Genomic DNA, 25,844 nt, shown 5'->3' with positions numbered 1-25,844 from the left:
ATATACGTACATGCAAACACATGTATTTCTATGTGCTACGCTTTGCAAAAACCACACCGAGAACACTGATAAATATTATTTAGTTGTTTGTTTGCATGCTAGCAGAGCACAACTGAGATACGGAACGGAAAGAAATTGAATGTTGCTATAGCTCTTCCGGTGGTGCCACTTCAGTGTGACATTTTACTCACTACTATAACGTTATTATTACACAGGGCTGTAAAACAAAAATGAAAGCTAGTTTTCGATTTTTGTTTTCAGCACCACAAAATCAATAAGAATTAGGTGATTTTGATCAGTTTCCATTTTCATTGTTGAACAGTGTAATTAATTAAATTCTCAATTTACAATTAAATTTGCAAAGATGGTTACTTATGTCACTAATTTTAAAATATGTAGTCTAACATGCCGGTCCTAAGCTGCTTCCTTCCTTCCCCTTCCTCGGATAGTGTTCGCCGAGGAGGTCATCCCTCATACGTGACGTGCTAATATGGCATAGATGCTGAAAACCCAGAAACAATCCCTAATTCTAAAATATGTAGTGCTATTGTGAAAATTATAATTAATTTTTAGCTGTATTCAGTTATACTGTACACCTCCGGATGTGTGTGTGTAGGGGGGGGGGAGGTACAAAGAGGACGCCGCCGATATTTACGTTTATCACGTGAGTGAGTGTATTGGGAGAGAAAACTTGTTTTAATCTCCAATCGGCATATCTGATATGAATGGTAGTTAACCTCTTTCCTTGGTGTCTCTGAGCTTTCTTCTAGCAGTATAGTTAACGCATACATGGAGGACCTGCGTTCAATTACCGGTGGTAGTTATGCTGGAGAATTGCGTTTTAGGTCTTCCTTTTCCTGAGATTGGTTCGTGATATATTCGACTTAATTGTATTATATAAACTTAGTCATTGTTGTGTATCAGTCGGTAGTTCAGCAGACTAGTGCAAAATATTCTCCGTAAAGTACTCTAGATTGCTGTACATTTAACGCCTTCATATTTTCAACATTGTGATGTGCTTAACTTGTGATTACAGCGTTAGATAGAAATTTTTGATTTGGTTTTTTATTTTGAATTATTGTTTGCATAAGAAAATAAGTTTCTCATCTGGTATATTTTTCTTTACTGTAAAATAGTCGTATTATTCTCTCATTGACAAAGAGCAGACGATGTACGAAAATTAGGTAGCCAAAACTACAGGGAACCTATCCGAGTGTATTATTATGTAGACAGTAGTTTTCTTCGAACTCCTTGCGCAATAGTCCTTGAAGAGCCAGGGCCTACCCGCTGGTTTATGGCACTCATGCCTTTGGGGTGATGTATGGTCAACACGTCGGTTTCCTTCTCCGTTAATGTGGGCTTTCTAGACCAATGTTCGCTACTCCATTCTTTGAAGTAGCTCCCCACTTGTCTTCACGATTCTATTTCTGGTGACTTAAGTACGAATGATCACCCATCTTTGCTCTGATCAGACGCAACACTGTTTGACCGCTGATTTCACGATAAGCGGTATTCCAGCACGGCTAAGGCATTGGTTTAAATAAGAAATTCCACGTTACCTTGAATGCAACAATCCAGTTTATCTCATGTTATGTTATGAAGAGAGAAGGTTTATGATTTGTTCAGTTGGAATGGCTCCGCTGAGATCTGAACGAGACAATTGTGTTTGCACTTGATACGTTAAAACTAGACGAATCCCAAAGTTATACGTACCACCGGGCGGAATATCCTGAGTCACAACATATTTTGTAACGTGAAAGCTACAAAGCTGGCAGAATTATTTGAACCGAGTCATTTGTTCGGAAACGATTGGATAAATGTAAAACTCGGCGAACACGTATCCCATCATTTTCAAGGATACACTTTTTGGGATAAAAAAAATTGCCCCAGGGTCCCAGACGGGGACCAACTCAAAATTTTCAAATGACAAGAAGGGTTAAGTAGCACATAGTTTGAAAACTTGTAAAATAAAAGAGAATGGAGCAAGTCTCGACTCTCTACGACAACCCTGTGCAAAGTGGCGGCGGGTCAAAATGTAAACAAAAGCTTAATTGAAAATCTGTGACCACGTTGAATACAAGATGGCCGGTTAAAACCTACGTCATTCTATTTAGAAACAATAGGAAAACTAAAGAACAATTGAATTTCTATTCACTTCAACTATTATTTCATTCCGTAACAACACATACGCGTATATGTTTTGTTCCTAATGATACGTTCGTCACGATTCTCTCGATATCATTTACGTGATGAACACACAACTCTGACTTTCTATTCATGCTGCTAACCAAAAGTTGAATATCTTCGGGTATTTTTTAAATTTTGTCATATATAATTTATACATAAAGGACTTGCTGCACCAGTCAGGTTGGGGGATCTATTGTAGCGTATTCGTGATAATTACATTTGTATGCCATTCATTGGTTTGATCACAATATTTCAAGCAATACCAAATATACAAAACTATTCATTAACAAGATTGGCGAACAGTACTAAACCACGTGTAAGTCATTTTAGTACATTGAGATGCGTCACACTTCGTTGGTTTCGTCACAATATTCTAAGAAATAGCTGCTTTATATACAAGCTTATTTTTCACGTTGGTAGCCATATTGAATTACAGATAATATCTTTGATATTTTGTGGATATCTGCTATTAACCATAAACGTAAATACCATATTTCGCTTCTCTAACGCCAGTGATTTGAGCTGGACATGCGTTCTATACATAGTGCGGTATTTTGAACTAAAGATGTTGCTTTTTTGAACATTTCGCATCTTTTCTTCACCAACTGATCAACATTAATGCCAAATTTAATTTTCCTAGCTTTAGAGTTTGGTATGCCTATCCTTTAGATACAGGTTTTAAGCGGCCATCTGGAATTCAACGTGCCAATAGATTTTTAGTTAAACTTTTGCTTACATTTTACCGCCGCCATTTTGCACAGGGTTTTCGTAGAAAATCAAGACTTGGTAAATCTTCTTTCATTTAACAACAGCTTTCAAACGATGTGTTAGTTAACCCCTCTTGCCATTTGAAGCTTTTTAGTTGGACCCCACATGGGACCCTGTGGAGGCCCTGGGCCAAGATGTTTTAGCTTAAATCGTTCCATTTTGAAAATAATGCCTCACTTCCTTTTCTGTTTTCACATTTGTCTCACCGTTTCCGATTTATAGGGGTGGCCATGGTCTTTTCAAAGTTTCTGTTTACATTTTGACTCGCCGCCATTTTGCACAGGGTTGTCGTAGAGAGTCGAGACTTGCTCCATTGTCTTTCATTTTGCAACAGTTTTCAAAAGATGTGCTACTCAACCCTCCTTGTCATTTGAAAATTTTGAGTTTGACCCCGTCTCGGACCCAGGGGCATTTTTTTTTATCCCGAAAAGTGTGTCCTTGAAAATAATGGGATACGTGTTCGCCAAGTTTTCCATTTACCCAACCGTTTCCGAACAAATGGCTCGGTTCAAACTATTCTGGTTGGTAATTTTTTGTAGCTTTTACTTACAAAATATGTTGTAACTCAAGGTATCCCGCCCGGTGGCACGTATAACTTTGGGATTCATCTAGTTATACCATATCAAATGCAAGCACAATTGTCTCGTTCAGATCTCAGCGAAGCCACTGCGTGACCCTCCTTTGTTAGTTTTGCATTTACACCTTTTTATGTTCTGTAATAATCTGAACTATTGCGCCGGGGCATGGTGGCTCAATGGTAAAGTACTCACCTTCGTGATTCATCCCTGACTACACGAGGTTGTGCTGTATATCATGATGTCTGTGGGTTTTCATAGGGTTTTCCCGTTTCCTCCCATATTTTCATTCCACCATTTATTTCATAATTATGCACTTTCATTAATCATCCATCGTCTTTAGCCTAAAGAGCATATTGTGGAATATGAAACCAGAAATGGTTTCCTTTCTTGAACTGTTCAGTATTTCTACTACCTTCATCAGTGGGGTCAGTTTCTGGCAAATAATTTTATTTCTCAGAATTTCCTCTTGTACTTAACACACTTAAGTGCAAGAGAACGTTTTAGGGAGATAAATAATTTTCCAGAATGTAACCTTGTGGATGAAAATAATATAAACCACTGAAATTGTTCAGATTGATAGAAATAATTGCAAAACGTAAAGAGTAAAATTTAAAATTGAAGTTGTTATATTGACTAACGTGTCTATGTTTCTTTCAGCATAATTGGGAAGATCAAAAGGAGAACAGCTTAGTTGCCGATGAAAAACTCTTGAGATTATTGGGATTCACAGAAGAACCAAGATTATATCCAGATGCTGTATGGAAGAATACGAGTCTTCCTCTAGTTGTTACATACGTAAGTTATGTTCCATTCAATGAAATGTACTAGTCGCTATGTTTTAAAATAACTAATGAAAGTTAATCCTTAAATAATAATTCTTATATGCAAGCTAATGTGATAGGAAGTAACGGAGTTTGATTGTGTGTTTTGTTTCAGTCTTGTTTTGTTGGAGTGCGCAAGCATCTATTTTATATTGGCCGAAATGTTCGTTTTTGCACGGTGAGAATAAGATTAATGCAAAAGATCTAAAAGATATGTGACCTACAGCACAGGCGAAACGGTGGAATAACTTACCTTACAGACAATATGATTCACTGTTATTATTCGTAGTTTAAATTTTTGATTGTTGCAACATCGGCTTGTACACTCATTTTCATCATCTAGCTAGTATGACATTGTAATTTTGTTTCTTCCGATAATGGATGTCCAGTGTGCAGATCAGCTTCGTGCCAGATTCCCCTTTTATTTCTTTTTGTTGATCGTACTTTAGAAATTAAATAGTTCGTACTGGTTGGTATAGATCGTTGATTTTTTTTTTTCTTTCTTTTTCTCGAAGAACAATCTGGTATAAAAGAAAGCAGTTTCAACGTTTCAGAATGTGAAGCTCCTGTCATAGCTGTATTCAGATTACGAAACCACATGTCACATTTCTGGCAGGTTGAACTGTTTCCAAATATCTACTGCACTAGTGGTGTGTCAAGACACTTCATACAGTTTTGAAGTTCAAGCATCCGTAAATGTAGTTTCTATCTGTTTCAGTTTTCTTTCAACATAATCTTTCCTTCTCTTGCACTTCATTTTGCTTTGGTGTTTGATAGGAGACACAGAAGGATCCAAAACATAAATGCAAACATTGAGATTATTTATAGTATCAGCAGTGGGGGACACACATCACGTGGCTTTTTACACACTTTTTTCGCAGGAGTGCTGTCATGTGTTGCTAATACTGTTACGTGGGGTCCTAGATATTCGTGCAGTTATCCAGCAAGATCATCTACCATCGTGAAACTTCTTTCATTTTGTTTATGCACAATTCTCTTATTTCTTTTCATACGTCACTTGGTCTCTGCTAAATGACCTAACAGACATTTTCACTGATGTACATCATATCTAATCAGCACAGAATATCAACCCTGATTCAGATGCAGGCTTATGCAGGACTTGCTTATGCAATGTTGCAATCTGTTGCTGCCAGTGTTATCAGTCACGTAGCTATATTTCACACTGTGATGTAACAGCAATGCTAAAATCTTCTTCTCCTGTTAGTGTAAGTGAATCCAGTGATTGAGAAGAACAAAATTTCACATGAAGTGTCAGGAATATCAAAATCTAGCCGCATGTCTGTGTTATCAAAGAAGAGTTAACAAGCGCTGAAATCATATGGCCAATGAAGATAATTGTGGGACATTTTTCATTGCACTGGTTTGGATAAGGTATTTCAACGTGTTTTATCATAGCTCAGAAGTTTTCAATGGGGAGAAAAAAAGAAATGAACAGAAAAACTCGTCCTATGTTTTGTGTATGGCTTGGCGCAATATTTTAAGTCCCAGTTACTTGAAATACTTAGGAACTTCCAAATATAGTTGTTTCCTTCGATGAGACTCTAAATAACGTAATTCAGCGAGGACAAATAAATGTACTTATTCGCTTTTAGTATAAGACGATTAACCAAGTATCAGTTAAATATTTGAATTATGTGTTTTTTGGCTATTCTACTGCGGAAGATCTTATTAGCAAATTCGAAGCAGCTCTTAATGGCTTATCTTTATCTAGAATAATCCAGATTTCCATGGATGGACCTAGTGTCAACTGGAAATTTCATCGCAATTTGTCTGCTGAAATTGCACGAGATGAAGATGGTGCCAGACTCTTCGACTTCGGTCCTTACAGTTAGCATATTGTTCATGAATCGCTTCAAACTGGACATGATGCTGCTGGTTGGAATATTAACAAAGTTTTGAAAAGCTTGCACAGACTTTTACAAGAACAGCCGTGTATGTTGGGCAAATTTCTTATTGTGTACAGGCATTATTAAATTAACCAAGAAATTGTGCAGTTGGCACTGGGTGGAGAATGCCGAAGTTGCTCAGTGGGTTAATAACTTACTACTACATATCAAGAAGTACTTGGTACAATTAAAGAAGCCTCTTGGAAGATAGAATTGTTTAAAAAGCAATTGATGATCCGCTAACCTTGCATAGACTGGCAGTGCTGATGTTGAACCTTTCCTGGTTAAATTTCAGTCGTCAAAGCCATTAGCTCCCTTCTCGTCTACAGAATGTCAATGTTTCATTCGTCGCCTTATGAAGATATTTATTAAAAGTGACGCCTTAATAGAAGCGGACACGACCCTGAAACTGTTAATAATACAAGTATCTGATGAAAATAAACTTTGCTGCTGTTCTAAAGTTGACATAGATTTGCTGCAAAGTAGTTTTTAAATCTAGCAGAGCTAATGAAAGACAAAATCTTAAATATCTGCTGGAATGTATAACATTTTTGGTATCAATGTGCGGGAATATCTTTGAAAAATGTCCAATGAAATATAGGTTTATGCGCGGTCTTTCTTGTCTCATTTCTAGAGAGATTTGTGCAAATGGGAATTTATGTCAAAGCAGTACGAACTATGTTTTGCAAGAACTATATGAGAAAAAACACACTCCACTACGAATTGCAGAAGAACAAAAGCATCAGTGCAATAAAATATGTTCTAAATTGCAGAACGAGTTTAAGGATAAGTTTGACAGTTTCAATTTTGAAACAGATCGACTAGACATTTTTTTTATCCCGATTTACTCGTAAATAATGATGAGTTCGGAGAACTGTGAAAGGTAATGAAAATTTTGCTTATTCTTTTTAACGGAAGTGCGAGTGTTTTCTGTATTGATAAGTACATGATGATGGAAAACCTTTGTGAAGATTGAAGCATCGAGATTAGTTAGTGTATGATTGTGTAAAATAGTTTTGGGGCCTTGTCCGGTGGAAATAAATAGAAAAATTCTTCAATCTGTTCGTTCTTCATGGAAGCGGTATGAGAAAGCCATGAAGAAAAAGCGTGCCGAGGAAAATGCAGTTAATCGAAAAAGCGTGGGCGTAAACGCATCGTTGATCAAATTACTTTACTAGACAGGAAGAAAGCAACGTTATCAAAAGAAGCTGGACTGGAAACAGAAGCTATCAACGTGGAAATTGCCACCTTGAGAAAATCACTTCTGTAACATAGTGAAAACTTGTCACAACACTACGTACTAGTTGCAGTATGTTGTATGCGAGGTTCTGTTTATTGTTGTCAGAATAAATCATGTAATTTTATATGTAAAGTTATATAAAAGAATATATATAAATAATAAAGAGAATATATATATATAAAAAGAATATATATAGAGGATGGATATTATTGTAATGGGTCTTTTTTTATTTTGTCTTTTTTAAATACGACTTTTAGCTAACAAAGATTTCCCAGTCCCAGAAGCTAAAATATATACTAGAAACTCAAGAAATTCAATCTGAAAGATGTGCTCTACAGACCTGGAAAATCTGGAAAAGTCAGGAAAAATGAAAATAGAAAATCCCTGGTTACCCTGTAGAGAGAAAGGGTTTCTCCTTTTATCTTAAGCTATTCGTAGTTCACTCTTAGACTCTCACCACACTTTTGTCACTTCTTAATCTGTAGTTTTATGTATGAAACCTAGATTAAAGTACCGTTCTACCTCTTGACTGCTGTCAATTCATTTCTCGAAACTGATGTTTGTGCTTGTCACTTTCTTTAAATCACTCTACTTTCCAATTTATCTTGTCTAATTATAGTAGACTGTTCGAGATTGAACCCCAATCTTAAACATCAATTCTCGTATCGTAAGACTACTTACAACGTACATTTCTAAAATGTGATGAAAATTATTTTTGCAGTATTTCAGAGTCGATCCGGATTCCTTCATCGGAACAGCAAAGAAAATGAGCGCTTGTTGTTTTCATACGTTCTTGAAGAGTGAAATAACTGAGAACCTCTAGGAGAATATTAAGTGTAAAAAAATAATACGTTTACGTAATCAAAATATGGATTCACTTTTGCAGTTTATACCTGTGAAGTTTCTTGATCAACTGTGCTGAAATTGATGATCCTTGTATGAAACAAACATTTAAAAGTGTTCTTACAACACACTGCATAGTAAAAAGGATATATATATATATATATATACTGAAAAAAAAACAAAACAATAAATGTACTTATAAAAATACATTTGTATAAACAGAACAATCATATCTGAAAACCCACCGTAAAGGAATCCGAATCAACTCTAAAATATTGAGAAAATAATTTTCATACTTTGAAGAGATTATTAGATGCATAATTGAATTGTTCAAGAAAGGAAACAAGAGAAACACCTCGCTTAAACCATTTTGTTATTCAGTTGACCAAACTGTCAATCGACAACCTTCATTGGTCAGCTGAATAATAGGACGTTTTAGATAAGTGTTTTGATTATTTTTCTTCTTCCTCTTCTACATTTTACCGATTTTCATAATTTTGGAATATAACAGGTAATTTTGCACTTGAATCATAGATAAAATATTAAGATAAACTTTCAAATATCGAGTGAATGAAGATTTAAAATTAACATTTTTCTTTTATTTACAGGTCAACATCGATCAAGAGCAACAGGCTGTAGGTTTAATTCGAAATGTAGAACACTTTCTCCCCAATCATACAATAGTTGTTTACAATCTCGGGTTGAATCAATATGGGGTGGAAACGGTGAGTAAAACTGTGTACTTTTCTTTAATTATGTAGGTATTTTACGTGTATTTTGTTAAGAAGACATTGGCAGGCTTGTAGTTAATCTGTTAAATAACGAAATAATTTTTAATTGATAATCGTTAAAAAATCATAACTTAAAAAAAAATTTTTTTTTTCTTTCTGGAAAACCGTGTGGAACAGATATTCTGCAAGAATATTTTTGTGGCGTATTTCAAATCTTCACGGGCCGTAATGGACCAAATTTTCATTTGTTTCGCTACAGAAGTTACAAAAATAAGCTCTGACATTTCTTTTAATATCTTTGTCCCAGAGAAGAAGAAAAATAATTAAATTTAATATTTATTTCTGTAAAATATTCAGAGATTATTTGTAGTAAGAAGAGGTCATAAGATGACATTATATTTAGTTTGTGTTAATTGAATGGAAATATTTAATTTAAGTATTAAAATAGTAAGTTTCAGTTTTTAAATAATTTAAATATTCAGTTATTAAATAATATTTAAATCCAATGGAAGAATATTTTGTAACCATAAACGTAAAATCTGTTTTATCAAAATTATAATTTAACATTTTAGAAGAAGAGGAAAAGTTATATATATATATATATATATATATATATATATATATATATATATATATATATATATATATATATGTGCTGTTGTTGATTGAAATACAAAGAAAGTAAGAAATATAGATCTAATTAAGTAACAACGACAAGATATAGTTTAAAAATGTTGTTCAGTTAAAATAGTTCTTTGACGGATAAATTTAAATATTTTATGTGATTCTGTCAATAGTTAAGGTTATAAAGAGTATGAAGTGTTGATTGTGATATAAATAACGTGATAAATATATGGAGTAATAAGTTTCGGGTCCCCTCAATTTCTTTACCTCACCGTATAATGTAATAACTAATCATCTCTATCTCTGGTATATTTATAATATGAGTTTTGTTTGTAAAACCAATCAGTACAATTAATTTAATAAAATGCAGATAATGTCGTTAAGTTCTGACGTTAAAGCTGTAGTTTCTTTCTTTGACAGAATTTTGAAGTAGTGCATAGGTGTATAGTTTCTGATATGTACTAGATGGCTAAAAGGAATGTATAGGGTCGACGAGTGATGCTAAAAATGGATTCCTCCTGCAAAAGTATTTCGAGTTCGAGTCGATGTTATGCCGAACTGAATAAAATAAGGGTTGGTGTTAGAATTCTATATAATTAATTAATCTTGACCTAATCTTGATGATCGCCGCTATATATGCAGATATTTTAATAGTCATTTATTCCGAAGTTGGTTGTCCGCCTAGTTTTTGGCTAAAAACGTAATAATTGGTTCCTTTGTCTACTGAAGTTTAATATTTAATTCAAATAGTATTACCGAGCGTCAGCGAGTGAAGGCGGGTTAGAGTCCCACAGGGCACGTTGTTTTCTAGCTTTATTATGGGTAAATAGGAAGGGGACCTGTGTCCGAGAACCTTGCCGGGCAAGGCAGTAACAATAACCAATTAATCTGAACCGGTTCCCGCAATAATTATAGTTAACAGTTCCCAAGAAGGAAAGACAGAAACCAACGTGCCCTGCGGGGCTCTAATCCGCCTTCACTCGCTGACACTCGCTCGGCAATAATATGTACTGGCAGTATATCACTGCCTTGCCCAAAGTAAAGAGTTCCCCTTGCCGCCATGTTGGTTATGTTATTCACCCTTACATTAACAAGTATAACTTTCTCCACGTTTCTTTACAGTTATTTGCTTATCACATTTTCTATCATGTATTTTTTAGATTTGTAAAACCATAACTTTTAATAGATTTCCTGATTATCACCAGCCATGTTTACAAAACAAATACTCATTACATTCCCGTAATCCTACCAAGTAACCTTAAGCCAAGTAAGGATAACCTTGCGCCAAGTAGTTCCCTCCGCTTGCTAAATAGTTCCATGTATAGAACCGTTTATATAAGAAAATAAATACAACTTTCGCTTTCCTTATACATTATCAAGCACACAAACAAGCAAATTATTCATTTCTTCCCGGTATATTTTCAAAATTTTGCTAAAAATGGACGACCAACTTTGGAAATTAACCCTTTTAATATGTGAATGTACACTTCTTGACAAGTTTACTTGGATACCGCTTACATCATCTAAACCCTATCTCTTGAGAAACGCTTTATAATATAGAAGATTAAACCGCCATAATTACATTTAGGGATTCCAATATAGAGCGAACTTGGAAAGCGATATTCTGAACCCGTATTCTTCAACCCGTACGTATTGTCTGTTTTGTTGGAGAGAAATGAGACAGAGCGGCTCCACTACGGAAGTGGATTAATAAAACTCTTTTTCTTACAATAGCCTCAACTTGCGTTTAAATCTGGGTCATAGACTCACGGATTTCGTAACGATGAAATCGCCATTATTAAAGGTGATCATATGCACGCACGCACACACATTCGTTGATATATTTTCTTAATGACATTTTTATTTATCCTAATTACCAGTTGTGTTTGAAAACAGTATGTTTTCATAGCAGTTGGCTCAGAGGTCGAGCGTTTCGCTTTGTTATGTGAGTTCGATCCAAGCTCGCGCCAACTGGATTTTGCGTTGGATAAATACCGTGTGCGTGAATTTATCGGAATTCTCCCGTTTCCTCCCACTTTCTTCATTCCACTAATTCATTCATTATCATCATCGCCTCTTTTAGCGTACATGACATAATTGGAACATAAATTTGAAAGATTTTTATTTATTTATTTATTTAGTTTAGTTAGTTAAATAGGTAGTTAGTTTATCTATATATTTACAACAATCCATTAATTTTGTATGCATTAAATTTGACACTAACTTCCGCAACTTAAGATAATAATACAATTTTCATTGCATAAAAGTGAAAAGCATAATTTTAAATTATAATTGATTAATTTTGAACTTAATTTTACCTATTATTTTTTAATTTAATCAATTATTTTTCTTTACCGTAATTTTTAATTTTAATCTGTTAACATTTTTCATTAAATTTTCCAATTAGGTTATTGCAAAAACCGCGGGAAGGAGCAATCTAAAATGTGGGGGCTACCATAATTAACTTAACAATTAAAGGAAATTAATCTTTACAGTATTTTTAGGGAAAATTTGCTCGTCGCCAGGGCTGAGAAAACAAAACGACGCAAGTTAGAGCTGTGTTAACAATGTGTGATATAGAAACATACAGATGGGGTTGTCAAACTATCTACTCAATTATATTTGTTAAATTGAGGAAATAATTGAGTAGATGACATCTATTCCTCTATAAGTACAAATATTTACAGTATGCAGAGAAATAAAACGACTGGACCAAGATTAGAACCCAGGTCCTTACCTTACTGTGGGTTACGGTACCTAATCCACTTCATGAATAGTCATACATTCTTCCACTCTTGATATCAGTGATCAGCCTCTCAGAGCATATCGAATCACACCAGTTCCTATAAAGCTACAAATTTAATTATACGTGTAGACACTTGTTCTCCAGCCTCAACAGGAGTTGTTACGTAGCCCATAGGTGTGCAAGTTTGAGCACCGATATCAAGAATGGAAGAATGTATAGCTGTTCATGAAGCGGATTGTGTAACGCAGTGGTTAATGTATCGTCACGGTAAGCCAGGGACGCGGGTTCGAATCTCGACTCAATCGACTGCTTTCTTTCAATCTTCGTGTATCTACATGTTACTAAAACAGTAGTCCAGTGGAGTCTTTTCCAAGGTAATATCAGGTTTTCTAAAAATATTGGGCCTTTGAGAATATATTTATTGCTGTTTGAAATACCATAATGAAACCACATATAAACCATTTTGTTATTGATGACCTGTTATTTCTCTGAGAATACCACAATCCCAACTCTATAGTACTTTTGTGGTTTCTCGTCAAAAAATTGACAGCCAAGTTATTTCTCAGCCAAGTTACCTCAATTTCTGACAGGTTTTTAAAGATGCAGCGGTCTGGCGTTGCCAGCGTGGTATACAACGACTTCCTGTTAACCAGTTGAGGCCGTTTTATTTTATTTTATTTATATTTATTTATTTATTTATTGCGAGGTGCACTTTCGCTAATTGCCGACAGTACAGGTCCCAGTCTGCCATTTTGTCTGGCGGCAGCAGCAGCTCGTGATGCACGATACCCTTCCAGTTCCGTCAAACGCACAGCATAACTTTCCTGGACTTCAATGTGGGATGTGCCACAGACAGCGAAGCTTCTTCTACCACGATATTTTTTTTGCACATCCTTGTCGTAGTTTATCCATTTTCATCATTCGTAATCAATATTTCAGAAATTGCTCGAGTTCTTTAAAGTATCAGTAGAGACTCGTAGATGGAAATTCGATCGAGTAAATGTTCGAGTCAGATCATGTGGCATCCAAATATCGAGATTGCTTTTGTAGCGCCTTTCTTGAAATGGTTTAACACTGTTTATTATCCATCATGACTCTGGAACTCAGTAAAAAAATAATTAACACTTCTGACCAGAGTATATACACTTATTTATTAGAACTAAAATACAGTGTAACAGTTTCGACAACTTATCGTTATCTTCATCAGACCACAGAGGTGTCTGATGAGGATAACAACGGATAACACTGTTTAATGATGTATGTTACGTCCTTAGTGACGCCATGACTGCTTACATGCTCGTCTTGCTTGACTTCTTCCAGAATATCATCTACTTTTGCTGTACTTGGTCGCCCACTTCGATGAACATCGTGAACATTCACATTTCCAGAACGAAAGTGACTGAATCATCTTTTGATTGTTGGTTTTGACAACGCATCGTGGCCATAAACAGCAGACATTCCTTCATGGGCCTCCTTAGAATTTGCGCTTTTATCGAAATAAAATTGTAAAATGTAGCGCCATTTTGCAGAGAGTTCTCACATCTTCATGGCACAATGACTTACGTCTGACTATTATAAGACTCGCAAAACTTTCGCACAGCTACTTCCTTCAGCTGTCAAACGATGTTAAGTTTGATCTGCTAGTACTCATATACTTAAAGTTTCGGGACAGTAACACCATCTTCTGTGCAACAGTCTCAGTAACTTTTAAGGCGACCTGAGAGTAAGAGTACTGATGATTACTCAGTTTCACATTAAACTGCAATACAGGAAGCTATAATTTAAAATAATTCTGTACAATCGCCAGCAAAAGTGGATACCTGCCTGCTATGGTCTGTTATTAGTAATTTCAAAATGAATTGACCAGCTTGAATAAACTTCTGTATTATTACTAATTTCCAGATAAAGAACGTATATTTGGACAGGGGCTAAGGTGGCTCAGTAGTAGAGAGTTCATCTCTGGTGCGTGGAGTCCCTGGCTCGATCCCAGCCTCTACCAAATGAACCTTGTAGTGGACAAACACCGTGTGCATGGGTTTCTCTGGGTTCTCCCGTTTCCTCCCACTTTACTCATTCCACCATTGCATTCATTTCTCATCATCATTTTCTGGTTTAGCCTAGCCGACATAACCGTCGGACATAAACCTGAAAGATTTGTATATTTTTTTACTTTATAGAATTGTTTAGATGGCATTAGTGTAGAAAAACTACACAATAAATAGCATTGACTACAGCGTTTCCCAAACGATGTGCCGCGGCACACTGGTGTGCCGCGAGGAAATCGAAACAAATTATTAATTCTGTAGGAACCAACTTGCAAGACATAGGGGAAAATGTATATTTGTATTTGACATTACTATGAACCTCTACTATAAATCTTCAACTTTAAGTTTCATAATGTGTTACTTTTCTGTACATTTTTAATGTTGAAAAACGTATTTATCATTGTCATGACCATTATTGCTTCTTTATTGTTGCAGACTATTTCGTAACTTGAAATTTTAACATATCATTCAATAAATTCAACAAAGCAAACATGCATACAAATTGCCTACATTTGTGTTTTAAAAGTATAGGAGATATGTTTATATGTTCGTTATTTAGTGATCTTCCCTTTTAGTTAAAGGTTAGATACAGTTTTCGAAAGAGAAAGTGGATTTTTAAAAACCCGAGTCCTATATTTCATTGTAATTGTTTTCTATTTTAAAATTAGAATGAAAAATAAGCATAATGATTTACCACGGGGGAAAATCAGTGATCGAGCTTTCTTCTCTGTAAGAAGGAGATCAGTAATCACATAAAAATACCACGGTATTTTATATTTACAAATAATAATAGTTATATATATAATGGTGTGCCGCGAGAATTCAAGTTAAACCTGTAGTGTGCAGCAAGTTGAAAAAGGTTGGGAAACGCTGGACTACAGGATTTGCTGAAGACCCAACTACAAAAAAGGGGGATGGACCTATCTGGGTTTCTAAGTTTTTTATGAGTATATTATTGGCAGAACCTAGCTGTATCAGATTGAGCTTTTTTTAACGAGCTGTATGACTGCTCTTGGGGTATTCGAGATTTTTACAGTAACGATGACTACAATATATTTAATGAATACAGTAGATATATAATAAATAGAAATTCTAAATATACTCAATAAATGAATAAAAAAACCTCACCTTAGTATGATCTAATTAATGTATAGCGATTATGAAGAGAAATAATTCAACAATATTATTGGCGTTTAACATGAGAAATAGTCCAAGGATGAGACATATTAATAGATCTTATTGAACTCAACAAGATTATGGGTGAGTGTAAATCCTAATGCGTAGATTTCGAGAAAATAGAGAGAAACGAACTTGTCTTGTAAGCCTAAAAATTGATACTGTGCGATAACCACACCACGTAATAAAATTGAAACGGACACTGAAGCTTTTTCATTACGACACTATCACAACTGTCGCACAATGTGGTTACACAATGTGGTTAGTAAGATATAGGCTAAAATTAACATTAACTCTTATACTTTAATGTTAACGATAATATTGTTTGAGGGCAAGATAGATCGAACTAAACAAAATGGAATGCTTGAGGATAGATTATCATGTATTGTTTTCGGGAAAGTCGAGAAAAACACTTGTTTTAAGGGGCTAAAACATATGTTGTACGTTGTCAATAGTAATTAATAGGTTTTATTCCATTGTAACATATTATCACTACCATATACAAAAAAAAAAAAAAATAAAATAAAATAAAATAAAATAAAATAAAATAAATAAATAAATAGCAGAAATACACACGGGAATCGTTTTCTCCCACTACGAGTTTTTTATTTTACAGTTCCAGTAAATAAATAAATACAAAGTTCACCAAAATTTAGGAAAGGTAGATGTCCCTAAGCCGGATAGCTAAGGGACGGATTCCTCACAAAACTCCGCTGTAAGCTGAGTGAAGTTTGTAGGATTCTCAATGCTCCACTGCAAGCAGAGAGAGAGCTTGGAGTTCCACACAGCTCCGCGCAACCTAGGCGGGAAAAGAAGCACAATACTACGTTGCAAGCTGGGCGGTTTTCTAGTAAGGAATCTCTCAAAGCTCCGCTTCAAGCTAAGAGAGGGGTATTGACCAGGCAAAGATTGACTGATGCCCGATGCGGTGATCATCTGCATTTTATAGCTGTTCTTGTGTAGTGGTGGCGCTAGCATTCCCCTTCCATCACGTGATGAGTGGTGGTGCTGATTGCTATCGTCTGCTTCTCATAATGATCTGAAGTAAATGCACGTGGGATTGTTTGTAAATAAAAACACATGTTAATTGTTTATAAACAGAACCGTGAACGGAATATTACAATATTTATCATATACAGTACATACATAAATAATATATTGTAACGTAATTAAAATCATTAAGCTTTTAATGTTGTTCAGCTTTATGTGATATCGATTTCATCTTTGGACGGATTCTAGTTAAACAAAAATCAAAGCTTAAAGATTGAATCATAATTTTGGGCTATATGTAATTTATCGTATTGTATATTGCCGCGTTGGTAGGGTCATAATAGAGTGCTTGATTAGCCCATACTTCACTACCAGTTTGATCTTATTGAGTCTCGTGGTTCTCGTACAGTTTCAATGTTTGTGTTTTCAAAAACAATTCTCGAAATGTACGTATGAGAATTTATACATACCTGTATCATTTTGTTTTGCTTAATGAGATCTATCGATTCGAATGTCAGATATTTTCTCCCAACTTTTTACTATCTTTTCTCCCTACTTTTTATTCTATTCCTACTTTTTTTTACTCTTTTCTCCTTTCTATTCTATTCCTACTTTTTACTCTTTTCTCCCTACTTTTTTCTTCCTACTTTTTATTCTTTTTCTCCCTACTTTTTATTCTTCCTACTTTTTACTATCTTTTCTCCCTGCTTTTTCTTCGTGCTTTTACTCTTTTCTCTCTACTTTCTTATTCTCATTCTACTTTTTACTATCTTTTCTCCCTACTTTTTATTCTATTTCTCTTTTTTACTATATTTTCTCCCTGCTTTTTTATTTTCCTACTTTTTACTCTTTTCTCCTCACTTTTTATTCTCTTCCTACTTTTTACTCTTTTCTTCCAGTTTTTTTATTCTCTCCCTACTTTTTATTCTTTTCTCATTTTTATTCTCTTCCTACTTTTTTACTTTTCTCCCTACTTTTTATTTTCCTACTTTACTTTTTACTCTTCTTCATACTTTTTATTCTCTTTTTACCTACCTTTTATTCTCTTCCTACATTTTACTCTTTTCTTTCTACTTTTATTCTATTCCTAGTTTTTATTGTTTCTCCCTATCTTTCATCCCCTGTTAGAGCTAATAATGTACTTGTTTGTAGTTCTGTGATAATATTCTTGCTATTTTCTGGTACGTAATTCTGTATATATATTTATTTATACAATTAAAAGAATTTAATAAAAATTGTTGAAACTAATGTCTATCATGACGATATTACAAGTTGGTGTTGTTAAAAAAACGTTAAATCCTATAAATAAACTTGTATTTATACTCTCTTTTTTTAATTCCAGTTATCACGATATTGCAATAGCACTAAATGTATTATTAATAACTTCGACTTTGAGCCATTTCCTTCGCACGTACAAGAAGAAAGATTACATGCATATCGGCCTCTCATAATTCAGGTTAGTAAACTTTTGTGTAAAAAACTCCTATACTTTCGATTTTTTAAGTAAGATTGCGTTGGTTGGTAAACTAGGAACTAGAAACTTATCTCAAAACTTCTGTTGCTACTTAGAGAAACACAACAAGGAATTCAAAAAATTCAGAACAAATTAAATAGTTCAGTATTATGGAATAATGAGAGTTTATAAATCATAATTGTATGTAAAATAAAAGCTGAGGCTCCATCGTTAATACTTGAGTATCGGCAAGATGAAATTGAACCGTATATGGCACAAGAGTAGTTGGATACTTATTTTACGCGGACGTCAGCACATTTCGTTGACGCCCAGTGTTCAGTTTCATTTCCTTGTTCTTTAATATTCATCTGTTTTAAATACAAACATAATAAATTAGTTTTATCACTGAGAAGAAAGTGACCAGTGTTGCCTTTCCATGCGCTGATTCGTTTCGTTGGATTTATGATTACTTATTCCTTAGGGGAGAGCGCGTTAATATTGTGCTTTGAATGAATCTGCAGAGTTCATGCCACTTTGTAAAGGAATGTTGATTTCTGCAGCTTGAATATATATTTGTGTGGTCAGAATGGAACAATCCTGCTAAAATACCGTTCGTATGTCCTGCATCATTCATTTTAACGTTTTCTTTGTGATCAAGACTGATGAGTTCAATAGAAACATAGAATTTCAATACGAAGACTTTTAAGGTTTAAGTTTTATTTATTTATTTTACATTCTCAGTGTTCTCTAAGGAGATACATATATACGTAGGTTTTTTTCAAGGGGCCTTAAAGAACTATATAGGTATTTTTCTTGTAATGTAAAAGTAAAATTAATGAGACAGAATGATTATTGCTTTCGTTGTAGATTGGAAGGAAAAACCATGACAATTATATCAAAACGTTGATTATCGAAGTAACAAAAACTTTGGTGTGTGATACAATAACTGAATAGTTGACAAATTACTTACTTAGCTTTCAATATTTCGTAGATAGTATTTTAAAAGTTCGAAACTGAAAAAGGCGGATTGACTGCGACGTTTACATAATTTCATGGGGAAGTGATGCACATTCCTACCTAAGATTGTAAGTATAAGTATCTGGTAAGTTCCATGCTATACACTTATCGCAAAGAATCCGTTCACATGCTGTAATTGAAGATTATAAGCGAAAAACTTAAATCCATAGCACCCTAGAACCCTAGATACTAGGGACTAGGAAAGACGAAGAGAATTTATTTTTGCATCAACTTTGCTATGCATATAACATGCACAATCCTAATAATTTTACGAGTAAGCAAAGGGTAAAAGTCAAAAGAGCCATGAAATACAGTACATGAATTGCTTCTTTTCAGTGATTTCTATGTATTAATTTACCTAACCGAGTACACTTTTGATAGCCTCCCTTCATAGAGTAGTGATACGCTTGCAGTTTATCACACTTCCATCAGATGTTCACTGGTTTAAATCTAGGAAATATTTTATTTATTATGTGTTTATGTCTTGGCGTAAGGTAAAATAATAGAATTGATGCAACATATTTGAAAACAACAAAATACAATCTGTATTCGTAAACTTGTTCACAGTTCAATGCAGCATCATTTCATATTTTGCAAGTAATCTAAAATTATGTCTTAGAAAGTAGTTTATATCATAAGATTTTTAAGGATCATAAAAACCTTCACAAATAAATATTGCCATGTTACCTGGAATCAAATCTGATTGAAATGAAACAATCCAGTTATACGAGAGCCGTTCGGAAAGTAACCTCCAATTGGTTAAAAAAGAAACACCAAAGTAAAGAAGAATAATTTATTATATGCATCTGAAAATTATTTCTTTGCTCTACTTTTCAAGAGTTTCCATAAACATTCAAGTGCTTATCATATCTCTGCACTATCTTAGAAATTCCATCAACATAAAAATCTCCCACCTATGCCTTGAGCCAGTCTGTGACCGCATTTTTTTAGATTTTACGTCATATATCACAGCCCTGGAAAATTTTGCTATTGTGAAACGTTGATTTTCCCGAACTTTTCCATTACTTTGCTGAACGCGTTCATCAGTGACCACGGATGGCTTGCCACTCCTCTTTTCGCCATGAATGTTTGTTCCTCCACTTTTAAATGAACGAACCCATTCACAAACAACTCCTTCACTCATCACATTTGGTCCATACACGGCACAAAGTTCCCGGTGAATAGCTGCTGCCGGTGAATATTGTTTTCCCGTAAGAAAACGTATAACAGCTCGCACTTTACGGAGTTTTCTATTGCAGCACACATTTTAAGACACTACACAAGCGAAACTAGTTATCAGATAACCTTCACTGTACCACGGCTGGATGCAGACTGAATAGTACATAGTAAATGGAAGGAATAATCGATTTTATATCAAACCAACTCCTCTGTAAGTACGGGTTTATTTATTCATTTCTCATGTATATAAGATATAGTTGAACCGTCAGAGGTGTTCTGTAATGTGGACAATGGAGCTTCCAACGTATATGATTTGAGGTGCTCATCACTTACCTTAAAGAATGCAAAAGTGTGTGGCTGGTCAGAGAGTCGAGTGAGTGAGTGGTTGACACATCTGCACGGTAAGCCACCAACCGGGTTCGACTATCAGTTCAGTCTTGCGTTATTTTACTCTTCGTGTGTCGAATTTTGTTACTGATCTCATACTAATGAGTTAATGTTCATTTGAATATTAGGTTTTGTTTAAGCCTTAGCACATCAATAAAATAAATAAATAACCACAGTATGTTCTGTCAGCATCGTTGTATGAAGGAACTTTAACTAAAGGCGATTTAAGATTAAATAAAAAGGGGTTAGAAACAAGTAACACCTTCATAATAAGAGTTCCGTTCTGCAAACAGTCATCAAACAGCTTTTTAACCAGATAAGCTTTAAATGCATTCGATAAAACTTTTCTGCCAAATTTTGACAAGTGAGTAATAAGTATTTTCCTGAAAAAGCTGTAGTGGACAATGGATAAATACTATTAAAAATTAATAGTATCGTGTAAAATAGTCGTATAAAAACGTCATCATTATCTTCAGCATTAATATGGTCGCTTACACAGTACTCGAAATATAATTAAATGTTTACTCTTGTACAGTCAGTGACAAAAGTTTTTTTTTTCCGTGTGGTAAAATTTGTTTTGGGAACAACGGTGGTATGGCTGGAAAGTACAAAAAATTACATTATTTTTAATTTACTGAAAACTGTACTCAAAATTATCCTTCCATCCTGAAGTTACTTACAAAACTAATTTCATCAAATGGAAAGAACTATTGTCACTGACTGTACACTCTCTTGCGGGCTGCCTTATTCACCATAGTTTTATAAATGTGTCAGTGATAATAAGTTTATAAATGTGACTGTTTTAGTAAAGAACTATATGACTCCAAAGCGGTAAATATTAAATGCGGTAAATAAGAGTACAATTAGAAATTATTATAAACTTCTGTTAATTAATAACCTTAAACAATTAAGTAACATGGTACTTTCCTTATCCCTGACAGGATATATATATATATATATATATATATATATATATATATATATATATATATATATATATATACACCCTCCATTCCAAAAGAAACCGAACGTTTTAAAAAAACAAAAAAGCAATGTACATTTTGGAACAAATCATTTTTATTAATCAATGTATTCCCCTTCTGCATCGATACACATATTTGTACGCTCCAACAAGTTGTCAAACGACTTCTCCATGTCCTTTATTGGAATGGTCTTTAGGACGGCGGTCGTCGCCTTCTCAATGCATCAATCGATGCGTGCCACTTTCCTTTCATCGCCAAATGCAGTTTCGGGAACAGATAGAAATCGCACGGAGCGAGATCTGGTGAATAGGGCGGATGATGCAACTGAATAATGTGATTTTTGACCAAAAATTCAGTTACAAGTCGCGAACGATGTGATGGTGCATTATCGTCCAAAAGAGTCCAACTGCCGATTTCGCGATATTCGAGCCGAATACGACGAATTCTTGCCAGCAAACGCTTCATGACGCCCAAGTAAAACTCTCCAGTGACTGTCTGGCCGGGCTGAACAAATTCTTTGTGAATAATTCCTTTTGAATCGTAAAAACAAATCAGCATCACCTTAACTTTTGACTTCACCAAGCGACTTTTTTGGGTGTTCCTTCATCCGGCGCTCTTCATTCAGCACTTTGCCGCTTTGTTTCGGGCTCATATTCAAAACACCACGTCTCGTCACCAGTTACAATCGATTTCAAGAAGTTTCGATCCTGCCGAGCACTTTTAACGATGTCTTTGCAATGCGCAATTCGATCAACCTTTTGGTCTTCGGTGAGTTTGTGTGGTACAAACCGCGAATTAACCTTCTTAAAGCCCAAAACTTCGGTCAAAATGCGGTATACGGTTGTTTGAGGAATGCCTAATTCCATTTCAATAACTTTCACCGACGATTTTTTGTTATGTTTGATGAATTCACGCACTTTTTCGATGTTTTCTTCCGATAATCCGGTTCTGGGACGGCCTGATTTTTCGTCATCATCCAGCGTCTCTCTACCCGATTTGAATCGCCTGAACCACTCGTAAACTTGCGTACGGGATAGACACTCATCACCATATGCATTTTGTAGCATTTGGTGCGTTTCACTAAAAGTTTTACCCAGTTTAACACAAAACTCAATTGCAGCTCGTTGTTTGAAACTCATTTTCCGACCGATGTACACAACACACTGACAGTTGAAACGCAATAACTTTGTTGCCGTGCATCCAAATGTCATAACATTTATACCAGTTGTCAATGAGGGACTACGCCATCTACCGGTAAAATATTACAACAGATGGCACTAGTGGTACTATTTGCTTTCAAAAGTTCGGTTTCTTTTGGAATGGAGGGTGTATATATATAGTTCCCACGCTTTTGAAATTTGGATTTTTAATCGCGAAGATGTGTGATCCCTCCACTCATGTTTTTATTTTGTGTTTAGTACAATGTTTTGTTTCCATGGAGAAAATCTTATGTACTGTTTCGTTTGCAAATTTAAGAAGCTCAACAGTGATACGAGACTAAATGTTACAAGAGCTGACTTGGTGTGAACAGTTTCACCGATACGAGAAACCTAATTATATCAATAGTACTGCAGTAAAACCATTGACCAGTATGTTTATGCATCTGGAATTATTACAGCTCAAATTATACGGAAGACGTTATGTACTGTTTATTAACTCCTTACAGTAAATAATAGTCATATTAAGACGAATTGCAGATAAAATTCAGCATATATACTGAATAACAAAAATAATACAAGAATTTTCATTGGATGGCTGAAAGTAGAAACCACTTTTTTTCTGTTTGTTTGCTGTAAAACGGGACATTTTGCGTCCCGTTTGTGTTTTCTCGGAGCACTGAACGACTTTTTGAAGAAAAGGACAATCTCATTAAGAACGGGACGTCTGGTTACTCTGTATTACTAGACAGTCAAGTTAAGTGTATGTTATAATTCGCTAATGTATAAGGGCTACTGGAAAAGTTTCTGGAAACAACTACTAACAATGACACTAGCGTTTCCACTAAAGTAGATAGGGAATGGGGATTCTGCAGACAAATTTATTATTAGCCCATTTTAACTATATGTCACCCTATCATCTCTAATAACTTCTAATCTACCCCTAATAATTTCTAGCGCACTCCCTATCCCAAATAACTTCTATTACATCTCAAATAACTTTCTGTCTTACTCATAATAACTTCTAATGCATTCTATCACTAAATCTAGTTACAAAAAATCACTAAATCTGTTACAAAAAATCATTAAATCTGGTTATCACCGGTTTTGACTTCAAAAATCACTAAATCTGGTTACAAAAAAGTCACTAAATCTAGTTACAAAAACAAAAAATCACTAAATCTGGTTACAAAAAAGTCACTAAATCTAGTTACAAAAACAAAAAAATCACTAAATCTAGTTATAAAAAATCACTAAATTTAGTAAAATAAAATTACAAAACACTTTTATGATTTTACCATAAAAGTTAACTAAATTCTACATAATTACATAATAGTTACAAATTAGTATATTGATAGTTACAAATTAGGATATTGATAGTGAAATCTTCTGCTAACTTCATTCTCTATTGAAAATAATGATTTCTTAAACTCAGTCCATTGATCATAGTTCAAACTGAATAAACATCCATTGATTTCAAATACTACTTGCGTTTGATCTTGTACATCTTTCACAATCACATTGAATGAATTAGTAAGAATAAATTTCTTCTGAGGCTCCATACTAACAGCTCACTTTTTTATAAGATTGTTTTTATTTGCATCAATTTTGTTACATACAGAACTCAACAGTTGGATAATTATCTTTTAAACCAGTATATTTGATTTTTAATCCATCTTTAACAATTTCATCAATCATCTTATCTGTTAAGTTTTTTATAAATCTAGGTGGAAGAAAGAACTTAAACTCTTCACATTCAACTAAAATACTCTTACCAAACTTAGTTTTTATTTTTTCCATTTTCTCAATCTTATATTCTGTATCTAATTCTAATTCTCTTAATCCAATAACTTGTTTTTGTTCAAGACTTCCAAGCTTGTTTAAAAAATCAACATGTTTTGCCATATTTATTATATAGAATTTTTCTAATAGTCTCGAATTTCGTTAAGTATGTAATTGATTCTGTTAACAATATCTCTTACATTTTCATCTGTTAATTCACCATTCATGAGCTTAATTACATTAAGCTCATCTTTAAACAGCCCAATTCGATTCACCATATTTTTATAATCTTTCTTTGAAGCTATATTAAACCGTGTTGATAGACCAGTGATAACAGCAGAAGCCGAAGCAAATGCAGTTGTAATAATTGAATACACTGTAACAGGAATAAACACATTGATAAACCCTGTAGAAGCTGATAGTAGAATTGATAACGTAATAAGAGTAGTATAAACACATTTTATTCTCTTAAACTTCCTTTTGTTTTTCATTAATAACATCTCAAGATTTAATATAGTATCTTCAATTAACGCAATTAAATTCTCACGTGGTATGTTATCTGGAATATTCATTTATTAAATAAGTTTTTATATTGTCATAAAAACACTTACAAACTAAACAGATCTAATAAACATATAATTGATTTATATCTTCTCAATTATTTTTTCTTTCTCAACATCATACTCTAAATTTTTCTTACCAATCAACAACATAGCAAATTGTTTTATCTGGTACATCGCTTTCAAAATTAACAGTCAGTTTCAAATTAGTTTTATCACTTACAGTTACTGATTTATGTTTGCTTGTATTAATTACAAACATCGGTCTATTTTTTAAAAACTCTTTCGGGTAATAATACATCTCAGTGTTTCCAATTGTAGCTCGCTTATATACCGTATACGTTTCATAAACTTTCAAATACTTATGTTTTGCAAAATCTAAGTTTAAAGGTTCTAATGGGAAAGATTCATTTCTAGAATTACGAAAATGGATATTCCGAACTTTACAATGATCAAAATAGCTTGAATCTCTTTCTTGATTATCATTTCTATCAGTTTGGAAAAAGGCAATCACGAAATTAGGCATATCAAATTCACTTGAGTTAAATTGTGTGGTTAAATTGAATTCTAAATACTTCCCACTAACAGTCTTCTGCAAACATTGATACGTGTTGAATGAAATAGGAATCTTACCTTTTAACATATTAGATCTTAACAAGGTGGCATAGTT

At 34.2% G+C, this 25,844-nt stretch overlaps 1 protein-coding gene across 2 annotated transcripts in view; it reads left to right on the top strand.

The window, feature by feature from the left end:
- LOC145670975 (uncharacterized) overlaps positions 1-25,844 on the top strand; it is a 51,327-nt gene that overhangs the window by 6,778 nt on the left and 18,705 nt on the right. For both annotated transcript variants that reach the window (XM_081739593.1, XM_081739594.1), the window contains exons 3-5: positions 4,191-4,328; positions 8,953-9,069; positions 17,999-18,112. In XM_081739593.1, the coding sequence (XP_081595719.1) occupies positions 4,191-4,328; positions 8,953-9,069; positions 17,999-18,112 (369 nt within the window). The remainder of the gene's footprint in view (positions 1-4,190; positions 4,329-8,952; positions 9,070-17,998; positions 18,113-25,844) is intronic.

The sequence above is a fragment of the Thermobia domestica genome, chromosome 15 (assembly GCF_964235325.1).
Source record: "Thermobia domestica chromosome 15, izTheDome1.hap1.1, whole genome shotgun sequence".
NCBI classification, from domain to species: domain Eukaryota; kingdom Metazoa; phylum Arthropoda; class Insecta; order Zygentoma; family Lepismatidae; genus Thermobia; species Thermobia domestica.
Note: the sequence above shows the minus strand (reverse complement) of the source record. Positions and strands in the feature narration are given on the sequence as shown.